This window comes from Danio rerio, chromosome 9 (genome assembly GCF_052040795.2).
Source record: "Danio rerio strain M-AB ecotype USA chromosome 9, GRCz13ab, whole genome shotgun sequence".
NCBI lineage: Eukaryota > Metazoa > Chordata > Actinopteri > Cypriniformes > Danionidae > Danio > Danio rerio.
Window position 1 is genome coordinate 42657501 of NC_141029.1, and position 20355 is coordinate 42677855.

Here is a 20355-nt window from a genome sequence, read left to right on the forward strand (position 1 = left end):
CTCTGTCATCACATTTATGATGCTGAAAAAGATCAACAGTAAAACTGTCAGTTCTACTCCAAAATATAAAATCAGAACATAACTACAAATGTGGTTGCAAAGTGTGGGGTCAACATGAAAGGAAAAAAAAAAACATTATGCAATAAATAGTGATTACACTTACAGTTCATTCCATTGATCAAATCCAGCAGGTTGAGAAGTGTTATTCAGGTAGGTTAAAAATATGTTTTTGATTGGAAACAATACCTCAGCTGCCACTTCTGGTAAAAGGGTATTAACTGCATCTTCTACCATCCGAATGATTTCTTGTGTGAGGCTGTTAAGTTGAGAGTAACTCATATTGGGGTTCAGGATCAGCTCAAGTGAACCATTAAAAGCACCAAGAATATTCTCTACCACATCCTGAGATAGAGTTGCGGTTTCATTAGACAAACTCTCCAGAACCACCTTGATAGTGTTGATGATGGCTTCTGTGAAGTTTTTATTTTGGAGACCGCCATCAATGCCAGCGTAGTTTACTATCTGAGCCACCTGTTCAGCAACAGCAATGATGGCATTGTCCTCAGGAGTGAGTAAGGGGGCCAGAGCTTGCAAAAGCTGGTCAAGATCTACCCCAGCTGTTGCAAGATCTTCAAAACTAGCATTCCCCTGAAAAATTGCAAAAACCGACATTGTCAGTTGTTGGTTTATGATCCAGTCCTTTGTCATGTTGCCATCATTTGAGCCCAGAAGAACTCCTGTGATTTTGATGATCATTGATATGATGGGCTGAGCGGTGTTGTTTGATGGCAGGGAATTCTGAAGCTCTGTCATAACATTTGTGATGCTGAAAAATATAAACAGTATAACTGTCAGTTGTACTCCAAATACACACACAATAGCTACAAATGTGGTTGCAAAGTGAGGGTCAACAAGAAAAAAAGATGCATAAAATAGCCACTACACTTACAGTTCACTCCATTGATCAAATCCAGCAGGTTGGGAGGTGCTATTCAAGAAGGTTAAAATTATGTTTTTGATTGAAACCATTACATCCGCTGCCTCTTCTGGAAAAAGGGCATTAACTGCTTCCTCTACCATGCCAATAATTTCATGTGTGAGGTTGCTAAGTTCAACATAGCTCATATTGGGATTCAAGATCAGCTCAAGTGAGCCATTAAATGCACCAAGAATATTGTTCACCACATTCTGAGGTAGAGCTCCAGTTTCATTAGACAAACTCTCCAGAACCACCTTGACAGCGTTGATGATGGCTTCTGTGAAGTTTTCACTTCGGAGACCTCCATCAGTGCCAGCGTAGTTTACTATCTGAGCCAGCTGTTCAGCAACAGCAATGATGGCATTGTCCTCAGGGGTGAGTAAGGGAGCCAGGGCTTGCAAAAGCTGGTCAAGATCTACCCCAGCTGTTGCAAGATCTTCAAAACTACCATTCCCTTGGAAAATCGCAGAAAGATCCATTGTCAGTTGTTGAGTGATGATCCAGTCCTTTGTCATGTTGCCATCGTTTGAGCCCAGAAGAACTTCTGTGATTTTGACGATCGTTGATATGACGGACTGAGCTGTGTTGTTTGACGGCAGGGAATTCTGAAGCTCTGTCATAACATTTAGGATGCTGAAAAATATAAACAATATAACTATCAGTTTTAATCTAAATATACACAGACAGTACATAATTACAAATGTGGTTGCAAAGTAAGCCTCAACCAAAAAAAAAAACAAAAACAATATGCAACAACAGTCACTACACTTACAGTTTACTCCATTGATCAAATCCAGCAGGTTGGGAAGTGTTATTCAGGTAGGTTAATAATGTGTTTTTGATTGGAACCAAAACCTCAGCTGCCTCGTCTGGTAAAAGGGCACTAACTGCTTTCTCTACCATCCCAATGATTTCTTGTGTGAGGCTGTTAAGTTGGGAGTAACTCAAACTGGGGTTCAGGATCAGCTCAAGAGAACCATTAAAAGCACCAAGAATATTCTCCACCACATCCTGAGATAGAGTTCCGGTTTCATTCGACAAACTCTCCAGAACCACCTTGATACTGTTGATGATGGCTTCTGTGAAGTTTTCATTTTGAAGACCTCCATCAGTGGCAAAAACTGTCTGAGCCACCTGCTCAGCAATAGCAAGAAAGGCTTGGTCCTCAGGGGAGAGTAAGGGGACTAATGCTTCCAAAAGCTGATAAACATTCACCCCAGCGTTTGCAAGTTCTTCATAGCTAACATTCCCCTGAAAGATTGTGTCAAGTGCAATTGCCAACTGTTGGTTAATGATCCAGTCCTTTGTCATGTTGCCCCCATTTGAACCAATAACCATTTCTAGGACCTTTATCAACATGGATACTGTGGGCTGAGCTGTGTTGTTTGATGGCAAAGTATTTTGAAGTTCCCCCATCACACTGATAATGCTGAAAAACAGAAATTGATCTATTAATAGGTATACATGTTGTAAATAAAAAGAGAGAAATTCTGAATTATTTAGACAAATATATCACTGTCGGCACTTACAGGTCATTCCAGTAATTCAGACCTCCTGGCTCTGAGACGGTTTTCAAATAGGTGAGAATGCTGTTGGTGATGGGAACCAACACCTCAGCAGCCTCTGCTGGCAAAAGGGCAAGAACCAGTCCTTCAACCTTCTTAACAGTCTCTTGTGTGAGGTTGTTATTTTGAGCAAAGCTCATATCTGGGGTGAGGATCAACTCAAGGAAGCCTTTAAAAGCATCAAGAATATCGACCACCACATCCTGATGTAGAGCTCCAGTCTCATTTGCTATACTCTCCAGCTCCATTCCTACAGCACTAACGATGGATTCGATGAACTTTTCATTTTGGACACCATCACTGCTAGCCAACATTAGAGCATGGTTTACATTCTGGGAGATCTGCTCAACAACAGCAAGATACTCATTTGGAGGGAGCAGGGGAATCATGGCTTGAAGAAGCTGCCCAAGGTCCATTCCAAGTGTTGTGATATTCAGAGAGCTAATCTTCCATTGCAATATTTTGCCAAGTGCTGTCTTCACTTGTGGGTTAGTGATTGTGTCCTTTGTAATGTAGATGTATGTCATGATCTGAGCCTCGATTTCAGCAGGAATGCTAATGTTCACTTGGGAGCCAAGATAATTATAGAATGCCTGTTGAATCTTGAGCTGCTCTTTCATCAGTGCCAGCTCACCTTTCAGAATGGCCATAATTGCATTGGCAATTTGTACAAGATCCTCACCCTCCAGAGGAAGCTGCACATGGGTCAAGTTCTGTATCTCATTCATTGCAAGCGTCACCATATCTGCCTCTGTATTCTGGAGTTCCATCTGCAATTCTGTTATAAGTATCAGTTGATGGAGAATCTCGACCAGCATACTACTATTATTGGTGGAATTTCCAAGCTTGTTTAGATACCACATTGCGATCTCTCCATACATTTTCTGTGCATACTGCCCCTGCTCCATCAATGTTGAGTTTATGGTGTGATACGGATACTGTTCTCTGAATAGCTTTGTCATTAGATCTTCCAGAACATTGAGCTCATTTGTAATATCAGTGACATTCTCCGCATTGAGACCCTGAAGGTTTTGTCTGATAGCTGATAGTGTTGCTATCAGAATTTCCTCGGTCAATGCATATGGGTCAGATTCAGAGCTGGGCATGTCATTTAGCTTCTGATACTCCACTGCAGTGATATTAAGCCAGTCCTTAAGAGTCGTTTGAATGTTTTCTGACACAGGTAGCATTTCAAGTAAACCAACAGCATTCTGAATGAGCTGAAGGACACATTTAGACTTTTCACTGGCAGGATCCCCTGGTGTTTGAGTGTTCAGGCATTGTGAGATCTGAATTGACATATTTAGAGTCTGCAGTATAGATGCTGACTGAATGTTCTGAATTACAGAGATGACTTGTTCTAAGTCAAAAGTGGTGAGATTGGAACCTTGTAGACCTTGACTGATGTTGAAAAACGGAGAAGCATAAGCCTGCTCAAGAAGATGTTGAAGCTTCCTTACAATTTCCATAGAGGTTTCTGCTGGTTGGGACATGTTCCAAGGCAAGAACAATTCAAGCACATCAACTGCAAAAGGGAGGGTCATGTTACCCTCAAGAGGTGTGACCGGGATGGTGATATTATTTTCAAATGCAAGCATTGCACCAAGTAAATCAAATACATTCTGCACATTAGCAACACAGTCCTGACCAAGAGTGGAACAGATCTCCAAATCTCCAATGAGGGTATATGTTTTATTTAGCCCTGATTCTAACTGCTGCTGCTGCTCTATAGGCAAGATGGCTCCAAGTTGGCTCAAAACTGTTTGAAGAACTGCAAAACTCTGCTCACCATTGAGCATCTGGACGGACTTATTTTGCAAGAGCTCAAGGACATTCATGATTAAAGGGGGTGTGGTGATATTTTGGAAACCTCCCGACAAGTTATCTATGCTTCCCAGTCCAAGAGCCGCCATGATGTCATTTAACAGAGTAAGTGAGAGCTGAGTGTCAAACTGCTGTGCAGACTCAATGGTGGTGAGGAATTGAATATCTTTTTCAACTGTATTAATGAGATTCAGCAGCATGTCTTGTATTGGAAGGTCAGTACCATACTGCTGGTCAGGTAAGCCATTAGCAATGACTTGCTGCAGAAGTGCCATGTAACTGTTTTGGAGGAAATCCACAGTTCCCTGAAGAGGTCTAAAATCATTATAAAAAAATGCATTAATATATTTAGTGTGTGACAAAATATTCTAGATTTAAATCTTGAATTAGAAATGTAAAAAAATGGAATTAATAAATGTATAATCACTACCTTAGAAGGCTGTCAGGTTCTCTTGACACTTCAGATATCAAAGACTGAATCAGTGGAGCTATTTCTTTCCAGTTAAATCCGGTCTGACATGTCAGGTTAGATGAAGTAAGGGTGCCTACAAAAATAATATAATGTTTTAAAATGAATAAGGACATTGTGAACTCACAACATAGCTAGAATGTATTAAGCCTGCTGATTTAATAAAGACAAACATTTTTCACACTCACAGTTTGATGATGCAGTGGCGTTAGGCTGGTATGTCAAAATCCAATAAGCCACATGAAAATATGGTTCAATGGAGGGCCACAGATAACTCTCCTCAAGCAGAGAACCCAAATTCTCAAACTCCACAGTACCTCTGTTTCACAAGAAATTAAAAATCACAACTTTAAAATCAATTTACTAAATAACAATAGAGCTAAGCTAGGCAGAGCTCTAAAGTATTCTACAGCAGTGTTTCTCAACTGGTGGGTTGCCATCCAAAATTGGGTCACAACAACATGGGGACATTGAAAGATGTACATGAAAATTGTTAACACTTATTGTCAGATGTATTTCATATGAATGAGAAAAACAAGTTCTGCTAAAGACCAATCAAAACACATTCAGTAGGGTCTGTTTCACTATCAGTGGGAAAGATTTAGAAATGGTGATACTTTACCTGCCAAATTATACCCCTAACACTGTATGGTTCTAATGTTAGTATTATTGATTAGGGTAGGATAGGGTGATTATACAGCCTTAAAACCACCACCTAACATTAAAATTTACGATGGTAGCACAATCTGATTAATAGCATATTTCATGATTAAGACTTTTTGAATGGGAGTGATCAGGTCGGATTTCTGTCTTTCAATCCGTCTCAGCAAGGCTAAACAATTATTCTTTTTCTAATTCTCCTTTTTTCTCAGTATTTTATTAATGTAATTATTTGAATCAGTATTTACTTTTGAAATGACTTGGACTAATGAATAAAGTTAACATATTGCTTGATGTAAGAATGTTCTGTGTCCCTGTTCCTCTCTTTGTCGGTCTATTTTTACTTTATTTTTAGAAGCCACGAAAACCAGGTCAGAGGTCATGGAGACCTCTTTAGTGGAACTCAAGGACTTTATGACTGAAAACAACTGTTGTCCTATTTGTATCGTTAGGTGTTAATACTTTCTAAAGTGTTTTCCTTTTTATACAAGATAGACTTTGTGTAGTGAGAATATAGCAGCCTGAATGTATATTATACAGGTTTTAAACCAGTTTTGATAAACATGGCTGAGAGTACACAGCCTATGGATGTCTGACATTTGTATGCTTAAGATATTGAGATATCATTCAAAGTTGTACGCAAGCACCCACGTGGAAATGTTCTAAGTCTATTTGTGCTTTAACCAGTCAGGTTAAAACACCTACATGTATGACGCAGTTAATGACGTTATGTGAGAGTATAATTGTTGCTGATTTGTGATTGTAAGCAGAGCGGCCTAGAAACTCATTAAGAGTGTTAAAGCTAGCTTCTGCTGATCAAACTTCAAACTATCTTCAGTAAACTTTATTTATTTGAATCTCTGACTACGGCTCTTCCTCATCTCACAGACTGGTCATTCTTTGGGTTCAAACTGTAAAATATCCCTACAGGATATAGGAGAATCTGACAATAATGGACAAATCAAGAAATAACAGGGGCCCACTAGTAATGCAGGTACATCTAAAATCCTGCCCCTTTCACATATAGGGCCCTATCATACACCCGGCGCAGTGTGGCGCAAGACGCGGCGCAAGGCGTGGCACAATAGTCTTTTGGTAGTTTCAGCTTGGCGCAAGAGTCGTTTTGAGGCGTTGTGCTACGCTGTTTAAATAGCAAATGCATTAGCGCTCATTTGTGCGCCCATAGGCGTTCTGGTCTAAAACGGAAGGCGTTCTGAGGCGGACCGCTGGCGCGTTGCTATTTTGAGAAACTATAATAGATTTTTCATTAGACCAAAACTAACCCAGTCTAAACTCCGGCGCAGAGTTGCGCCTCGCTTACGCACTGCTTAATACGCACAAGAGAGCAATAGGCAAATATTTTTACATATGAAAAAATTTTAATATTAAGGATATGTATAGGATATAATAAGAATAGATATAAGATATAAATATAAAGGATTAAAATATAACAAAACATACTATTTTCTAGCCTACATAAATATGAAAAACCACTGCTTTTATGTCTTCTTCATCTCGGGAGGCTTTTTCAGTTCATTCATAACAATTTGCTTTTGTATAATGTTATTATTATTAGCAGTATTATTTAATATATCCATATTTATATTTGTTTTATTAAAAACAAGCTTAGATTTGCCCACCTGTCAGGTTTTAGACCATATGGGGCATGGCAGGTGTATTTGGAAACAACTCAGTATTTTGACCACACTTGGTCATTATTGTTCATTTATTCGTTTGCTAGAAATTAGAACTGAATTTAGAAATAGTTTTGAAACAAATCTTTGCGCTTAACAAACGAAATTAATTATTTATAGGCTAATTGATGTCTGTGCGTAAAGGTTTCCCTTTCCAAGAGCAAAAGTGAAAGTAGTTCCATTATCTCTCATTCTCACGCAGTAGATGCTCTGTTTAACAGTTTTCTGTTAAAATACTGTTAACTGTTAACTGTTTGCTTGTGAAATGCTCATTTTTTCCACTTAGACTTACTGTACTTTGCGTCCTGTAAATAGCGAATGCGCTCTTGGCGCAACAAAGCTGGGTCTTAAAGGGAATGGGAGATGAGTCTCTAATTGGTTTATTCTCAAAACACACCTATAACTCATTAAGAAAATAAACTCAACCCTTTAAGCCCATGCGCCTTGGCGCAAAGCGCATTTTTCCGTCCGTAAATTAGCAAAAATACCTTCTGACATGCCCTGAAAGCGTTTGCGCCCTGTGTTTTGCGCTCTGCGGATGGACTGTCAAAATAGAGCCCATAGAATGTAACCTTTTTTGACTTGTCAGCATTTTGTGCTCAGAGCACCCTTTCCAATTGCACACATAAATCCAATTGCACAAACTGTACGTCACCTCATTAAAAAGAAGGGAGGAGAGAAATGACCAGCATGGAATTTCTTTTGAATAACTGTGGTGGCTCATAATGCTTTTAGAAAACTATTGTATCAACAAAAACTCATTTATTTAATGCTTACTCATCGTGTGTGTTAAGTAGAGTGGAGTGGTGCTTCTGTTTATACAGTATATGTGTGTGAGAGAACATTTGGTTTCAATGGCCAAACCAGTTGAGAAATACTGTTCTACAGGAACCTCAATAGTGTGATTCATTGCTTGATGTAATTCTTAACATGCAACCCCCTGGTTATTGAGCAGTTATTGAACAATAGGTAGGTTTCTGACCTGGTCGACAGAATTTGGAACAAACTAGCTGAAATGTTCCCTGGGATCCAAGCGGCAAAATACTCCTCATTAAGGTCAGTCTGCAGTTTCTGGGCGGAATTGGCATACTGAATGTAGGTTGTGTAAAGACTGTGCCACTCTGCCATAAGTGTGGAGGGTGTCACGTTGTACATAACAGTTCCATTCAGAACATCGACCAACTGTTGGCCCTGTGAAAACACGTTTAGACATAAATAATAATAATTAATTTATTAATACCACCATTTTTGTCACACATTAATTGTTGTGCACAGCTAACCGCGTGCCTTTACCTTTTGAATTACAGGCAAAAGTGCTGTTAGCAAGATTTGCTCAAGTTTTGTATCACTCCCAGAACAAAGCAGAGTACTCCACAACTGAATGTCTATAGAGCTGTACTTTGACATCCAAGCCCAAGGAGCAGAAAGGTCTGCGCAGCTCGTGTTTCCCTGTAGAATCTGCATTAAACAGTAGAGTGTCATCCAATGAAGACTTTAATGCAAACTATACTACCTGACAAATACCTTGTCGTCGATCCCAGTTCTAACAGCAAACAATAGTAACTTGACTTCTAGTTGATCATTTGGAAAAGTGGCAGAAGGTAGATTTTACAGATGAATCATCTGTTGAACTGCATCCCAATCATCACAAATACTGCAGAAGATTTAATAGAACCCACATGGACCCAAGATTCTCACAGAAATCAGTCAAGTTTGGTGAAAGAAAAATCATGGTTTGGGGTTTCATTCAGTATGGGGGCGTGCAAGAGATCTACAGACTGGATGGCAACATCAACAGCCTGAGGTATCAAGACATTTGTGCTGCCCATTACATTACACTCCTTCTCATATGTCAGCCTCCACAACAAAGTTCCTAAAAGCAAAAAAGGTCAAGGTGCTCCAGGATTGGCCATCCCAGTCACCAGACATGAACATTATTGAGCACGTCTGGGGTAAGATGGACGAGGTATTTAAGATGAATCCAGAAAATCTTGATGAACTCCTGCAATGCTTTCTTTGCCACTCCAGATGACTTTATTAATAAGTTATTTGAGTCATCGCAGAGATGTATGGATGCAGTCCTCCAAGCTCATGGGAGTCATACATAATATTAATTCTTTTTCCACTGCACCATAATATTTTTGTTAAGTGACAAGACTTTTGTTTCCTAATTAAATATCTAAAAATCAAGGCATAATCATATTTTATTTGGGTGAAATAAGTGTAATCTAGAGGCCTTTGTCTTTCATATAAGCCACTTCTGATACCAAATGACAAGTCAAGTTATTATTTGTTGTTCCTAAAACTTGGATAGGCAACAGGACTTTTGTCAGGTAGTGTACATGAAGACTACACTTTTTTTTTGCACCTACCATGGACACGGTTTGCACAACAGAGTCCATAGCATACTCAGTCCAGGCATTAGCAAATGTCTCATTCCGCATTAGAAAAAGGAAGACCTCCTGGACATACTTGGCATCCTTCAGAACCACATCAATGATAGCTGTGAAACAGATTTAAGATGAATTAAATTGAATTGGAAGCTGTTTGGCATAACATAATTATCTGCACATGCTGATACATACGTAGCTGCGCTTCCATTGCAACTCTTGCCACCTGCATAGATGAAAAGCCCCCCATCATGAATGTCTGAATGTACTCCCAGCCTGGGATGCCTTGTAGAAAATCAAGTGCTGTGCTGCCCAATCCAAAGATTCTGTGAAATCATAAAGAGGTTGAGAATTAGTTTCAATAACCTTTAAAATAGGTTTCCTTTCTTCGTTCACATGTAAGATAAACCATGAGGAAGTGGCTGGTGGAAATCAAACTCAAGCACAAAGTCATGTGCCTCTCGATCAAACCAGATTTGGCAGATGCCATTTCAGCCAAGTTTTAAGACACTTCCTCAATAACTATTACCAATCTAGTAAGTACAGGTTATTTGTTCCTGGAAAAAAACTCCTCACAGATTATTTTCTCATTGTATTGCTTCATCTATATCCAGCCTACACTAGATTTAATCATTGTTATGTATCAAAGTGAATATAATCAATTATTATTAGTGCTGCTGTCTACAGTATGTACATGTTAAAAACACTACAATGGAGAGATGGCAACAAGAGTTTGACTGAAATCTGAATCTGACAGACCAATATGTAATATTATTAATTTGTATTTTGATTTGTCTGTGAATTATGGTTTTATAATGTTGTTAAACACTTACTCCCTTTCTCATACAATAGTAAAATGGGTTGATGCTGTTTCCTATGCAATAATGTGAGCCAATGAAAACATTAGCCATTTTCTAACTAGCTTTACATTCTACATGAACGGGAAGTTGGTTCGACTTTTATTTCAGTGTGTTGATGTACTTCCAATTGATACTGAATATTGAGTTCAGATTCATTATGACCTCATAACAAACTAACAGTAAGAGTGGCGTGGTTAATAACATTGTGGCTGAAGCCGGCAAAAATATTTGTTGTCAACAGAGAAGGACCGCAGCTTCAAATGCAGAAGCAAATGATCAGAGTTTGATGGAAGTTTACCTAAAAAAATATTTCAGTGGATTAAGTTCAACGGATTAACTGTTCACTAAAGCAATAGAAATGTGTGCTAGCAAATTTTGATTTCACACAGACTTTAAAGCCCATGCCCCTTAAAAGCAGACATTTTCACCATGGGGCTTAGAATGATGATTAAAAATAATTGCTTTTCTGTATATGTATTTGTTTTTTTGTGTAAATAAATACATGTTAACATTGTAATCCGTTTTAGTCCTGTATCTAGCCCAGGCATGGGCAAACTTGATTCTAGAGGGCCGGTGTCCCTGCAGACTTTTGCTCCAACACTAATAAAGCACCTGAAAACACTAATCAGTAGCTGCGTCCCAAATGGCACACTATACACTATGCACTCATGCACTATGTACTTATGCACTTCCACACTCAACAGGATAGTATATGTATGTAGTGGTGTCCCAAATGGCACACTAATGTTTTTTTTACTAAGCGGAAATTCAAACCGTTTCCCTGATGACGTTTGACAGTTGCCAAATCAGTGAAATAAACAACCGAATTATCAAATAATACCTGCCGTGAGTATTGCCGCATTCACCATCGGGAGGCCCTATAATCACTCTCTTAGGAGAATTTTGCTTTCACCATCCAAAATAAATAAAGTTATTCAACATGTGCTTCCGATAGCTCCGCCCCTTCCGCTACGTAAGCAAACATGCGGTCGTTGAGTGCGTGAAGTGTCCATCATTACACACTTCATTTTAGCGGCTGAATGAGTGCATCATCCGGGTAATTAAAGTGCACTAATTATTTTTTGAGTTTTCAGTGTGAACAAACTACTTACACTATTAATACTACAAAATGGCGTAGAATAGTGCATAAGTATGCGATTTGGGACGCAGCTAGTGTCTTCAAGATTACTAGAAAGCTGCAGGCAGGTGTGTTTGATTAGGGTTGGAGCAAAACTATACAGGACACCGGCCCTCCAGGATCCAGTTTGCCCATCCCTGATCTAGCCTAACAGATACAAAGTAGTCTAGGTTGACATACAATTGTTCTACTAGGCTCTGTGGCTGAGCATCACTGCTGCGCTGGGATCTGCTGTGCTTGAGAAAAGAATCCAAGCTTGATGGATATATTAGACCCAGCAGACTGCTGAAGACCTGCTTAGAGAAGCCCAGATCTGCTGTGGCAGAGCTCTGACTCCAGACGACCAGTACCTGAGGGGAGCACATGCAGACATGAAACATGAATATGTTACCCAAACTGTCATTCACAATGTTAAAGTGCTCCTATTATGCTATTTTAAATGTTCCTCATTTTGTTTTGGAGATCTTCCACAAAAACATTTTCATTTTCTCATACTATACATTTTAAATCACCTCACTTCTCAAAGAGTTTAAACCAATTTGTCTGATTAGCGTTTCTGACAGAAGGCAGTTCTTTTTTAATGCACTTTAACCCTTTACAGGGCCCTGTATATATACACTATATACACTCATATAAACACTATTTGAAATTTTTTTTTTAACAAATACATTTTTGGTTAGTAATATGAATTACTTAGAACTTAATTTGTACATCTTTAAAAGCGATTTCCTTAATATTTAGATTATTTTAAACCTTAAGAATCCACATTTTCAATAGTTAAGTCTTGGCCAAATATAGTCCAAAACCATGCATCAATGGAAAGCTCATTTATTCAGCTTTCATGTGACGCAAAGTTTTGTGGTATAGATACATATACAAGTGAGAGCAACATTATTTACCCTTCTGTGCAATATTTATTATTTTTCAAATATTTCGCAAGGGATGTTTAACAGATTAAGGAATATTTTTTACAGTTTTTTCTATGATTAAATTTTTTGGTCCCACTTTATATTAAGTGGCCTTAACTAATATGTACTTACACAGTAGTTAATAGTTTGTTACAATGTACTTATTGTGTAAATACATGTATTTACTGTGTACCTAAGCTTGAATTTAAATTCATTAAATACATGTATGTAGTTACATCTGTAATTAACTTTTGTAATTACATTTGTAAATACACTGTTGACCATCCCTTACACCTTAACCTACCCTTAAATCTACCCATGCCACCAGACCTGTCCATAACCCAACCTCTATCCCAACTCAAAAGCACCACAAGTGTTCTCAAATACATTATAAACACACTAAGTACATTGTATTTATTTTTTGATGTAAGTACATAGTAGTTAGGGACACTTAATATAAAGTGGGACCAATTTTTTTCTTGAAGTTGGAAAATATGGTTTTATGTCTAATAAAGGGGTAAAGCTTTGCAAATTAATTCACAAGCAAAAAAGCATATTAGAGGCTTTTTATAACATACATACAGTGTGTTTAAAATGTTATAAAGACAAAAAGGCAAGTGGGTTCAACTTAAGGTGTTTAACTAGAACTTCTTCGGAAGCAAATTGTTAACAGTTTACATACAGAGCTCAACATATATGACTACAACCCTCAAAAATCTTTCATTTAAATTAATAATTTCTATAGGAAGCTTTACAATATTATATCAGTGCATATACATAAGATTAGTCCAGAGATGCCCAAACTAAGGCCCGTGGGCCAAAGTTGGCCCTTGCTAATCTTTGATTTGGCTTACCATCCCATTTGAGAAGAGAAGTATAATGGGTGATTGTCTTTGACAGAGATCAAAATTAAAAATTTAAAGTAACATTTTGTTTGTTTGTTTTGTAATTTGTTTTGTTTTGTAAAGGAATCAAATTTTTTTTTTTTAATGTAAGTAGTCACTCGAGGGATAACAGGAAAAGAAATTGATGAGCATTGAACTCTATTGTGTTGTTAATGGAAATGTTTATGTTTTACTGTAATAAGTTAGTTATAATTTTAAAAAATAAAATGCAATTATTAATATAATTTAAAGCAATAAGTGTATTTAAATTGTAGGAAATAAATACAGTTTGTATTGTTATCTTCAGCCCACAGCCCTCAATAAAGTTTGGTTTTAAGCCACTCATTAGAAAAAGTTTAGGCACCCCTGGATTAGTCAGTAATGAAGCCAAATCTTGAGCTAATCTAGCATCTGCATCTAGCATCTAGCATCTGTATGTATGTGTGTGTGTGTGTGTGTGTGTGTGTGTGTGTGTGTGTGTGTGTGTGTGTGTGTGTGTGTGTGTGTGTGTGTGTGTGTGTGTGTGTGTGTGTGTGTGTGTGTGTGTGTGTGTGTGTGTGTTAATTTTTTTTTCATTAATAAAATGTTTGTAGTTGTTTTTTTTAATTATTATTTGAATTAATATATATGTTAAATAAATCTGTTTTGTTCAAATTCATCAAAATATATTACATATATTCACTGAGAAATGGATAAACATATTCTTTTTTAAAATGAGGTATACTCATTTACAATATGTTGAGCACTGTATATCACATTAACATAATTAACTGTGGCTTCTACTAATTACAGGCTTAAAATGCATTTTCTCATATGTACACGCCGTGTGAGTTTTGAATGCACATTCATTGTGATTGGATATGGCTCGTGGAGTTCCCTCTGTGGTGAGGTGAACGTCTAATTGGGGTCCCTGGAGGACTGCAGCTCATACATACTATTTATGCATCCAGTCTCAGAGTGGCTAGAGTGTTGTTTTCTGTTCAGACTAAGCTGGTTTTCTAGGTAACACGCTCAGCTGATGTTTGTGTGTTTTCCCACAAGAGAGCAGGTACCAACAAGGAACTGCAACTGAGACTTTCTCGCTCTCTGATTCTCAAACACTTATTAAACTCCTAGAAGGAAGTATAAAATGAATCATTCCTAAAAATAACCCAGTAATGGAAAATACTGGCATATCTGAGATCCTTACCTGTTCAGCAACCTTCCACGTATCTATCCCTTGAAACACCTGGCTCACATCCCAACTCAAACAATAGGAGGCAGTGATGTTTTGGTCACACAAAAAAGTGCGAAAGGCTTCTTCAGCGAACAGCACAGCAATCTGAGAAGGTCGATTAAAAGGTATGAGTGGGTGTGAATGAGTAATTAGTTATTTATATAAACCTTAATCTTCAAACAGAGTAAAATAACTGGGTTCTCCCCAAAACACAGCCAATGTGAGCATTAATAGTGCATTTGTGCATTGACTACAGATATTCAAAAATGGAGCGAAAATGCAATAAGTTGTTTTCGTTTGTCCAGCCTACAAGGCAGCCTTATAAAAATACTGATTTATTTTAACATGCGAACAACAGCATATACACGCACCTTCAGTGTTTCCAACAGCATGAAAAAACAGAATAAACTACATAAAAAGAATAAAATAAAGAGGCCCGCTCTAGATATTTTTCACTTAAATTACAGATGTAGACTACAAAACGAAAACACTGACTGAATCCTTTTAAACCGGCATAGGCTGCTTTTACTAATCATCTCAAATAAAAATTATATGACTACCTCAAATCTCTCCATCGAAAATATGCATTTAATTAAGGCTCCGTTATAATTCTTATATCATAAACCTCTGTCAACATTTTCAGTAGAAGTCATTATTTTAAAGTTTATGCCTTGAGCATCTGATTTTACCATAGAGCCTGCATGCTACACCCATATTTCAGTAAAGTAAAGATTTAAGAAAATATCTGTTAGAAATAAAGTAAATATATCTTTGCAACAGTATTTTTTTTTTGCACAATTGTGAGCTTTAATTCCATAGATTTATGCAAACTTACAATTTATATAATTTATTTAAAATCTACTTTGAGAATTATCATATAAATAATTACTTTTGGGTGGTTTTATTATATAAACAATTAAGACAAATGAATAATTATATTTCAAAATGTTTCAAATTGTACTCCAGTGGTTGTCTATGTCAATATTAAACACATACAGTAAATCATTTACTATAAGATGGTAATTTTAATTTTAAACAATTTTAAACAAAATGCATTCAAATTCATGACGTTAAATAGAATTATAAACATATTTTGGCTACTTAGTAACATTTTGTGATGCATTTTATTTGTGTGCATTTTGGATCTTCTTATTTACAGAAGAAAACTTGATTCCCATATCATTTTAGCCAATTGGAACTTTAAAGCTCAGTATCTAATCTCTTTTGTTGCATGCATACACTAAGAGAGTAAAAATGTGTTTGTGTTATGGGAATTTATTTTCTGAAAGTCTCTGAGAACATTGTTGAGTAAAAAAAAAAAAACAGACTGAGCAGCCATGGGAAGCTTACCTTGTCGAGAGGAATCTGGATTTGGCTGATAAGGTCCTTCATGTCTGAGCTGAGAAGAACAATGCTGCTTGGGCTCATTACATCAGTCAGTTTGACATATGTATCTATATAAAACGAGATAAAAAGATGACTGCACTTTTGACTAGTGTGAAGTATGGTGGCATAATATATAGTTATCATATCATATCATATCATGTTATGCTCAAAACACACCCATAACTCATTAAGAGAATAAGCACAACCCTGTTAGACCATACACTAGGGCGCAGAGATGATTTGTCCGGCCTTAAAACAGCAAAAGTGGATTCAGACGCACCCTTAATACACTGTAAAATGCGATAGCTGTCTTTACTTTTTTTTTTTTTAATTAAGTGAGCATTCTCTGAAAATGATTAAGTTAACTGTGTGCATAATTATATATATATTTTTTTAAATGAAGTGAACTAAATAGTTCTAAGTTGTAACAGAAATTTTTGACATTTTGTAAGTAAAATCAGCCTGCCACTTTTAAGGCAATGGGTTTGCTCACTTTTTTAAGCAATTGCTTTTTACAGTGTGCCTTTTGCACCATGCGCTTTAGACTTTGCATATAGATTGTTAAAATAAAAGTTCTTAATGTTGAAAAATGGGTAAAACACACTGTACATAGTGGTTTTAAGCATAATGTCAAATAATAATTTCAAATGACAAATCATTTTCTGTGATGCTCTGGATATTTTGGGTACATAAACTAGCCTATTATTACATTAATAGACGTTGATTAGGTTGCCTTGTGTAAATCACTGTAAAAAAATCTATGATATTCACTAATTTTGTTTAAAAATATTTAAACAGAAGTCTTTCTCAGAAACGTGTGTGTTTTATGGTTTACTTTAAGGGTGACTTTTTTGTCCTCTTTGAAACTTTGAATGGTCACTGTTTGATTTATACATATTGGTGTAGACAACAAAGAATAAATACAGGTTGGGAACAATATGAGGGTCATCAAAGCACAGTTTGCGCTGACTAGAACTTTCTAGAGCCATGACTTCTTTAATAAAGACATGAACTTTTTCCCTACATACTGAACATTTCATGCCAGCATGCCAACCAATCATCAAAAAACCTTGTGAGTGCCTGTGGGTTCAAACACATGCGCAGTGAGTTTTTCAAAACTACTTTCATCTTCATTTAATAAGCGCTCTCTTGTGCTGCCAAATAGGTTATTAAGAAATGTTATCACTTATTATTGCCATGCAGCTCACAAAACATGTTTAATAGTTCAAATTCAACATACCTCTGCCTTTCCAAGCAGCCAAGTATGTGAGAATGTCTATGGCGTTGTTGATGACAGGTTGTGGTAGAGAAGTTGAGATGTTGGCCTGAGGAAAACTCGCTTGGAGGAAGGTCAAGGCACTATAGGCAAATGAGAGAGTCTGAGATTCTTTGAAACCACTAAACATGGTAAGCATGCAAATCACATTCACTGGCGAAATGGCAATGCCGTGCACATACAGAGTCATTTCAAATGAAGTTAAATACAGAATAGAGGGAATTTTGAGGCCTAAATAAGACACTGAGATGCCAATGTTAATGTGTGATTCCCAGAAATGTTCTTTTGCTTGTCATCAACAGTGTACTGAAATGAAAGATATCCAGTATATTTTGGAGCTGAAGGGTTTTTTCACCAATTGTTAAGTATTGTCATTGACAGTGGATCTTAATTTCCACATTTCCACATTGTAAAACTTGATTCATTCATTAATTGTCCTTTGGCTTAGTCCCTTTATTCATTAGGGGTCGCCACAGCGGATTGAACCGACAACTTATATGTTTTACACAGCGGATGCCCTTCCAACTGCAACCAAGTAGTGGGAAACACCCATACACACTCATAAACTACAGCCAATTTAGTCCATCCAGTTCACCTGTAGCGCATGTCTTTGGCCAGTGGGGGAAACCGGAGCACCTGGAGGAAACCCATGCGAACATGCAAACTCCACACAGAAACGCCAACTGATCGAGTCGGGACACGAAGTAGTGACTTTTTAGATTTGAGGTAACAGTGCTAATCACTGAGCCACCGTGCCATCCTGTTTGAGGAAACGGATTGCGGCAAACCATTCAAAGTTTTGAAATCAAATGGTATAAGTATGTGTGAGTGTTGTAAATGTATGTATATTTATGTGACTCAATATATACAGTAAATGTATATACATATATTATTTGTGTTGATATCATCAAACAATTAGACATTTAAATATTTTAAGTTCAGTTATCAAATCGGTATGAGTTCAGATTTAGCTACTTAATCAGTTGGTATTTCCTATAGCATTAGCGTTAATACACAAAAAATAGAATTAATCAATTTATTCATAGTTCATTTGTTTTGAGCTCTGCTTAATATAATCAGTTTGTGAGTTACTATAACTCTTTTTCACCAAGTCAAAGTAACTTTTTTTAATTATAAGTTAAACTAATTTACTTCATTCAGTGATTTTTTCACTGTAGGGATTACAGACCAGATACAATATAACAATTATTCCGATTTTAAAAAGTGTTTTCATCAAAGCTGCATCTTTGTGAAAAATCATTGATTTGGGGTTACATTCAGTATGAGGGACCGCGAGAAATCTGCAGAGTGGATGGCAACATCAACAGCCTGAGGTATCAAGACATTTGTGCGGGCCATAACATTACAAACCACAGGAGAAGGCAAATTCCGTAAGAGAGGGCAAAATACTTCAGCCTCCACATCAAAGTTCCTGAAAGCAGAGAAGGTCAAGGTGCTCTAGGATTGGCCAGCCCATTTACCAGAAATGAACATTATTGAGCATGTCTGGGGTAAGATGAAGGAGGCATTGAAGATGAATCCAAAGAATCTCAATGAACTCTGGGAGTCCTGCAAGAACGCTTTCTTTGCCATTCTAGATGACTTTATTAATAAGTTATTTGAGTCATTGCAGAGATGTATGGATGCAGTCGTTATCGTGTAGGGAGTCATGCACGATATTAATTCCTTTTCAACTGCACCATAACTTTATATTCTATACTGTATATTATTTCTGTTAAAGTGACAAGATTTTTGTGTAAGCAAAGTTTTATTGTCATAATTTAACAATTGAAAATCAAGCCTTGATCATATTTTATTTTGGTAAATAAGCAAAATCTAAAGACCATTGCCTTTCATATAAGCCACTTCTGATACAAAATGACCAACTAGAAGTCAAGTTATTATTTGTTGTTCCTAAAACTTGGATAGGCAACAAGACTTTTGTCAGAAAGTGTATGCTAGAATAGCTGGCGGTTCATTCCACAGTGGTGACCCCTGATAAATAAGGGACTAAGCCGAAGGAAAATGAATGAATCTAATTACAATTTCAAATTTATTTTTTTATATACTGTGTGATAAAATATATTTTAATCCCATGATGCAGCTGAATCTTCTGAATCAATTTAAAATCAATCAAATATGCTGATTGGGTGCTCAATAAATATTTCTGATTATTCTAAATTTTGAAAACAGCTGCAGTTTTTTGTATTTTTTTATTTTATATTTAATGGTCAGAAATTTCAGAGCAAAATATATTAGAAATTGAAATTCAATTATGAATCTCACTTATAAACAGTTTAATGCATTGTCGATGATTTTTTAAATGATTAAAATAATACACTTTTACTAAACTCATTTTATTGGAACACTTAACTCACGTCTTAAGATTCTCCAGCTCTCCTACTCCAGCTTGCAGCACCTCTTCATCTGTGGGCTTCAGGAAGACATCCCGCAGGCCAAGTAAGAAGTCCCAAACTGAAGACTCCTGCTGAAGTCTATCCATGACCATGACAGTTCCACCAACAACTTCCACTACCTCTGTTGTGTTACTGAGCAGCCATTGGGTCAATACCTGGCAACCCACACAAATAAAAAGATAACATAAAATCCTAATATCTATCAATCTATTTAATGACTTTTTCATTGACATTTAAGGGATAGTTCATACAAAAATTTAAATTCAGCCCAGATACTGTTTCCAAACCTACTGAAGTTTCTTGTTGAACACAAAAGAAGATACACTATATTTCTAAATGTCTTGAGCAATCTACTTTTACATGCCTGCAAACTTTAATAAAAGTTTAATCCATAGGGTTTTAACATGAAGTTGGACCAACTTTTACAGCTATAACTTATTTAGGAAGACTTTCAACAAGATTTAGGAATGTGTTAATAGGGGAATTTTAGACCAATCTTCTAGAAGTGCATTTGTGAGATCAAGTACTGTTGTTGGATAAAAAATGAGAAAAGTTGTTCAGTCAAGTTGAGGTCAGGACTCTGTGTAGGCCAGTCACATTCCTCCAAACAAAACTCCTTATTCATGTCTTCATGGTTTTTTCAGAATATTGTCATTGATCTTTATTACTGAATTATACTCCTTCAAAAG

At 36.8% G+C, this 20355-nt stretch overlaps 1 protein-coding gene across 2 annotated transcripts in view; it reads right to left on the reverse strand.

The window, feature by feature from the left end:
- The window catches only part of abca12 (ATP binding cassette subfamily A member 12), a 161131-nt gene that overhangs the window by 111073 nt on the left and 29703 nt on the right, over positions 1-20355 (reverse strand). For both annotated transcript variants that reach the window (XM_087268247.1, XM_087268246.1), the window contains 16 exons: positions 19628-19821; positions 17214-17332; positions 15938-16041; positions 14561-14692; positions 11760-11929; positions 9777-9907; positions 9564-9694; positions 8485-8649; positions 8174-8382; positions 5026-5156; positions 4799-4913; positions 2509-4683; positions 1752-2408; positions 950-1612; positions 164-826; positions 1-22 (listed from right to left, as the gene is read on the reverse strand). The exon at positions 1-22 is cut by the window's left edge and continues 632 nt beyond it. In XM_087268247.1, coding sequence (XP_087124373.1) covers positions 1-22; positions 164-826; positions 950-1612; positions 1752-2408; positions 2509-4683; positions 4799-4913; positions 5026-5156; positions 8174-8382; positions 8485-8649; positions 9564-9694; positions 9777-9907; positions 11760-11929; positions 14561-14692; positions 15938-16041; positions 17214-17332; positions 19628-19821 — 5781 coding nt within the window. The remainder of the gene's footprint in view (positions 23-163; positions 827-949; positions 1613-1751; positions 2409-2508; positions 4684-4798; positions 4914-5025; positions 5157-8173; positions 8383-8484; positions 8650-9563; positions 9695-9776; positions 9908-11759; positions 11930-14560; positions 14693-15937; positions 16042-17213; positions 17333-19627; positions 19822-20355) is intronic.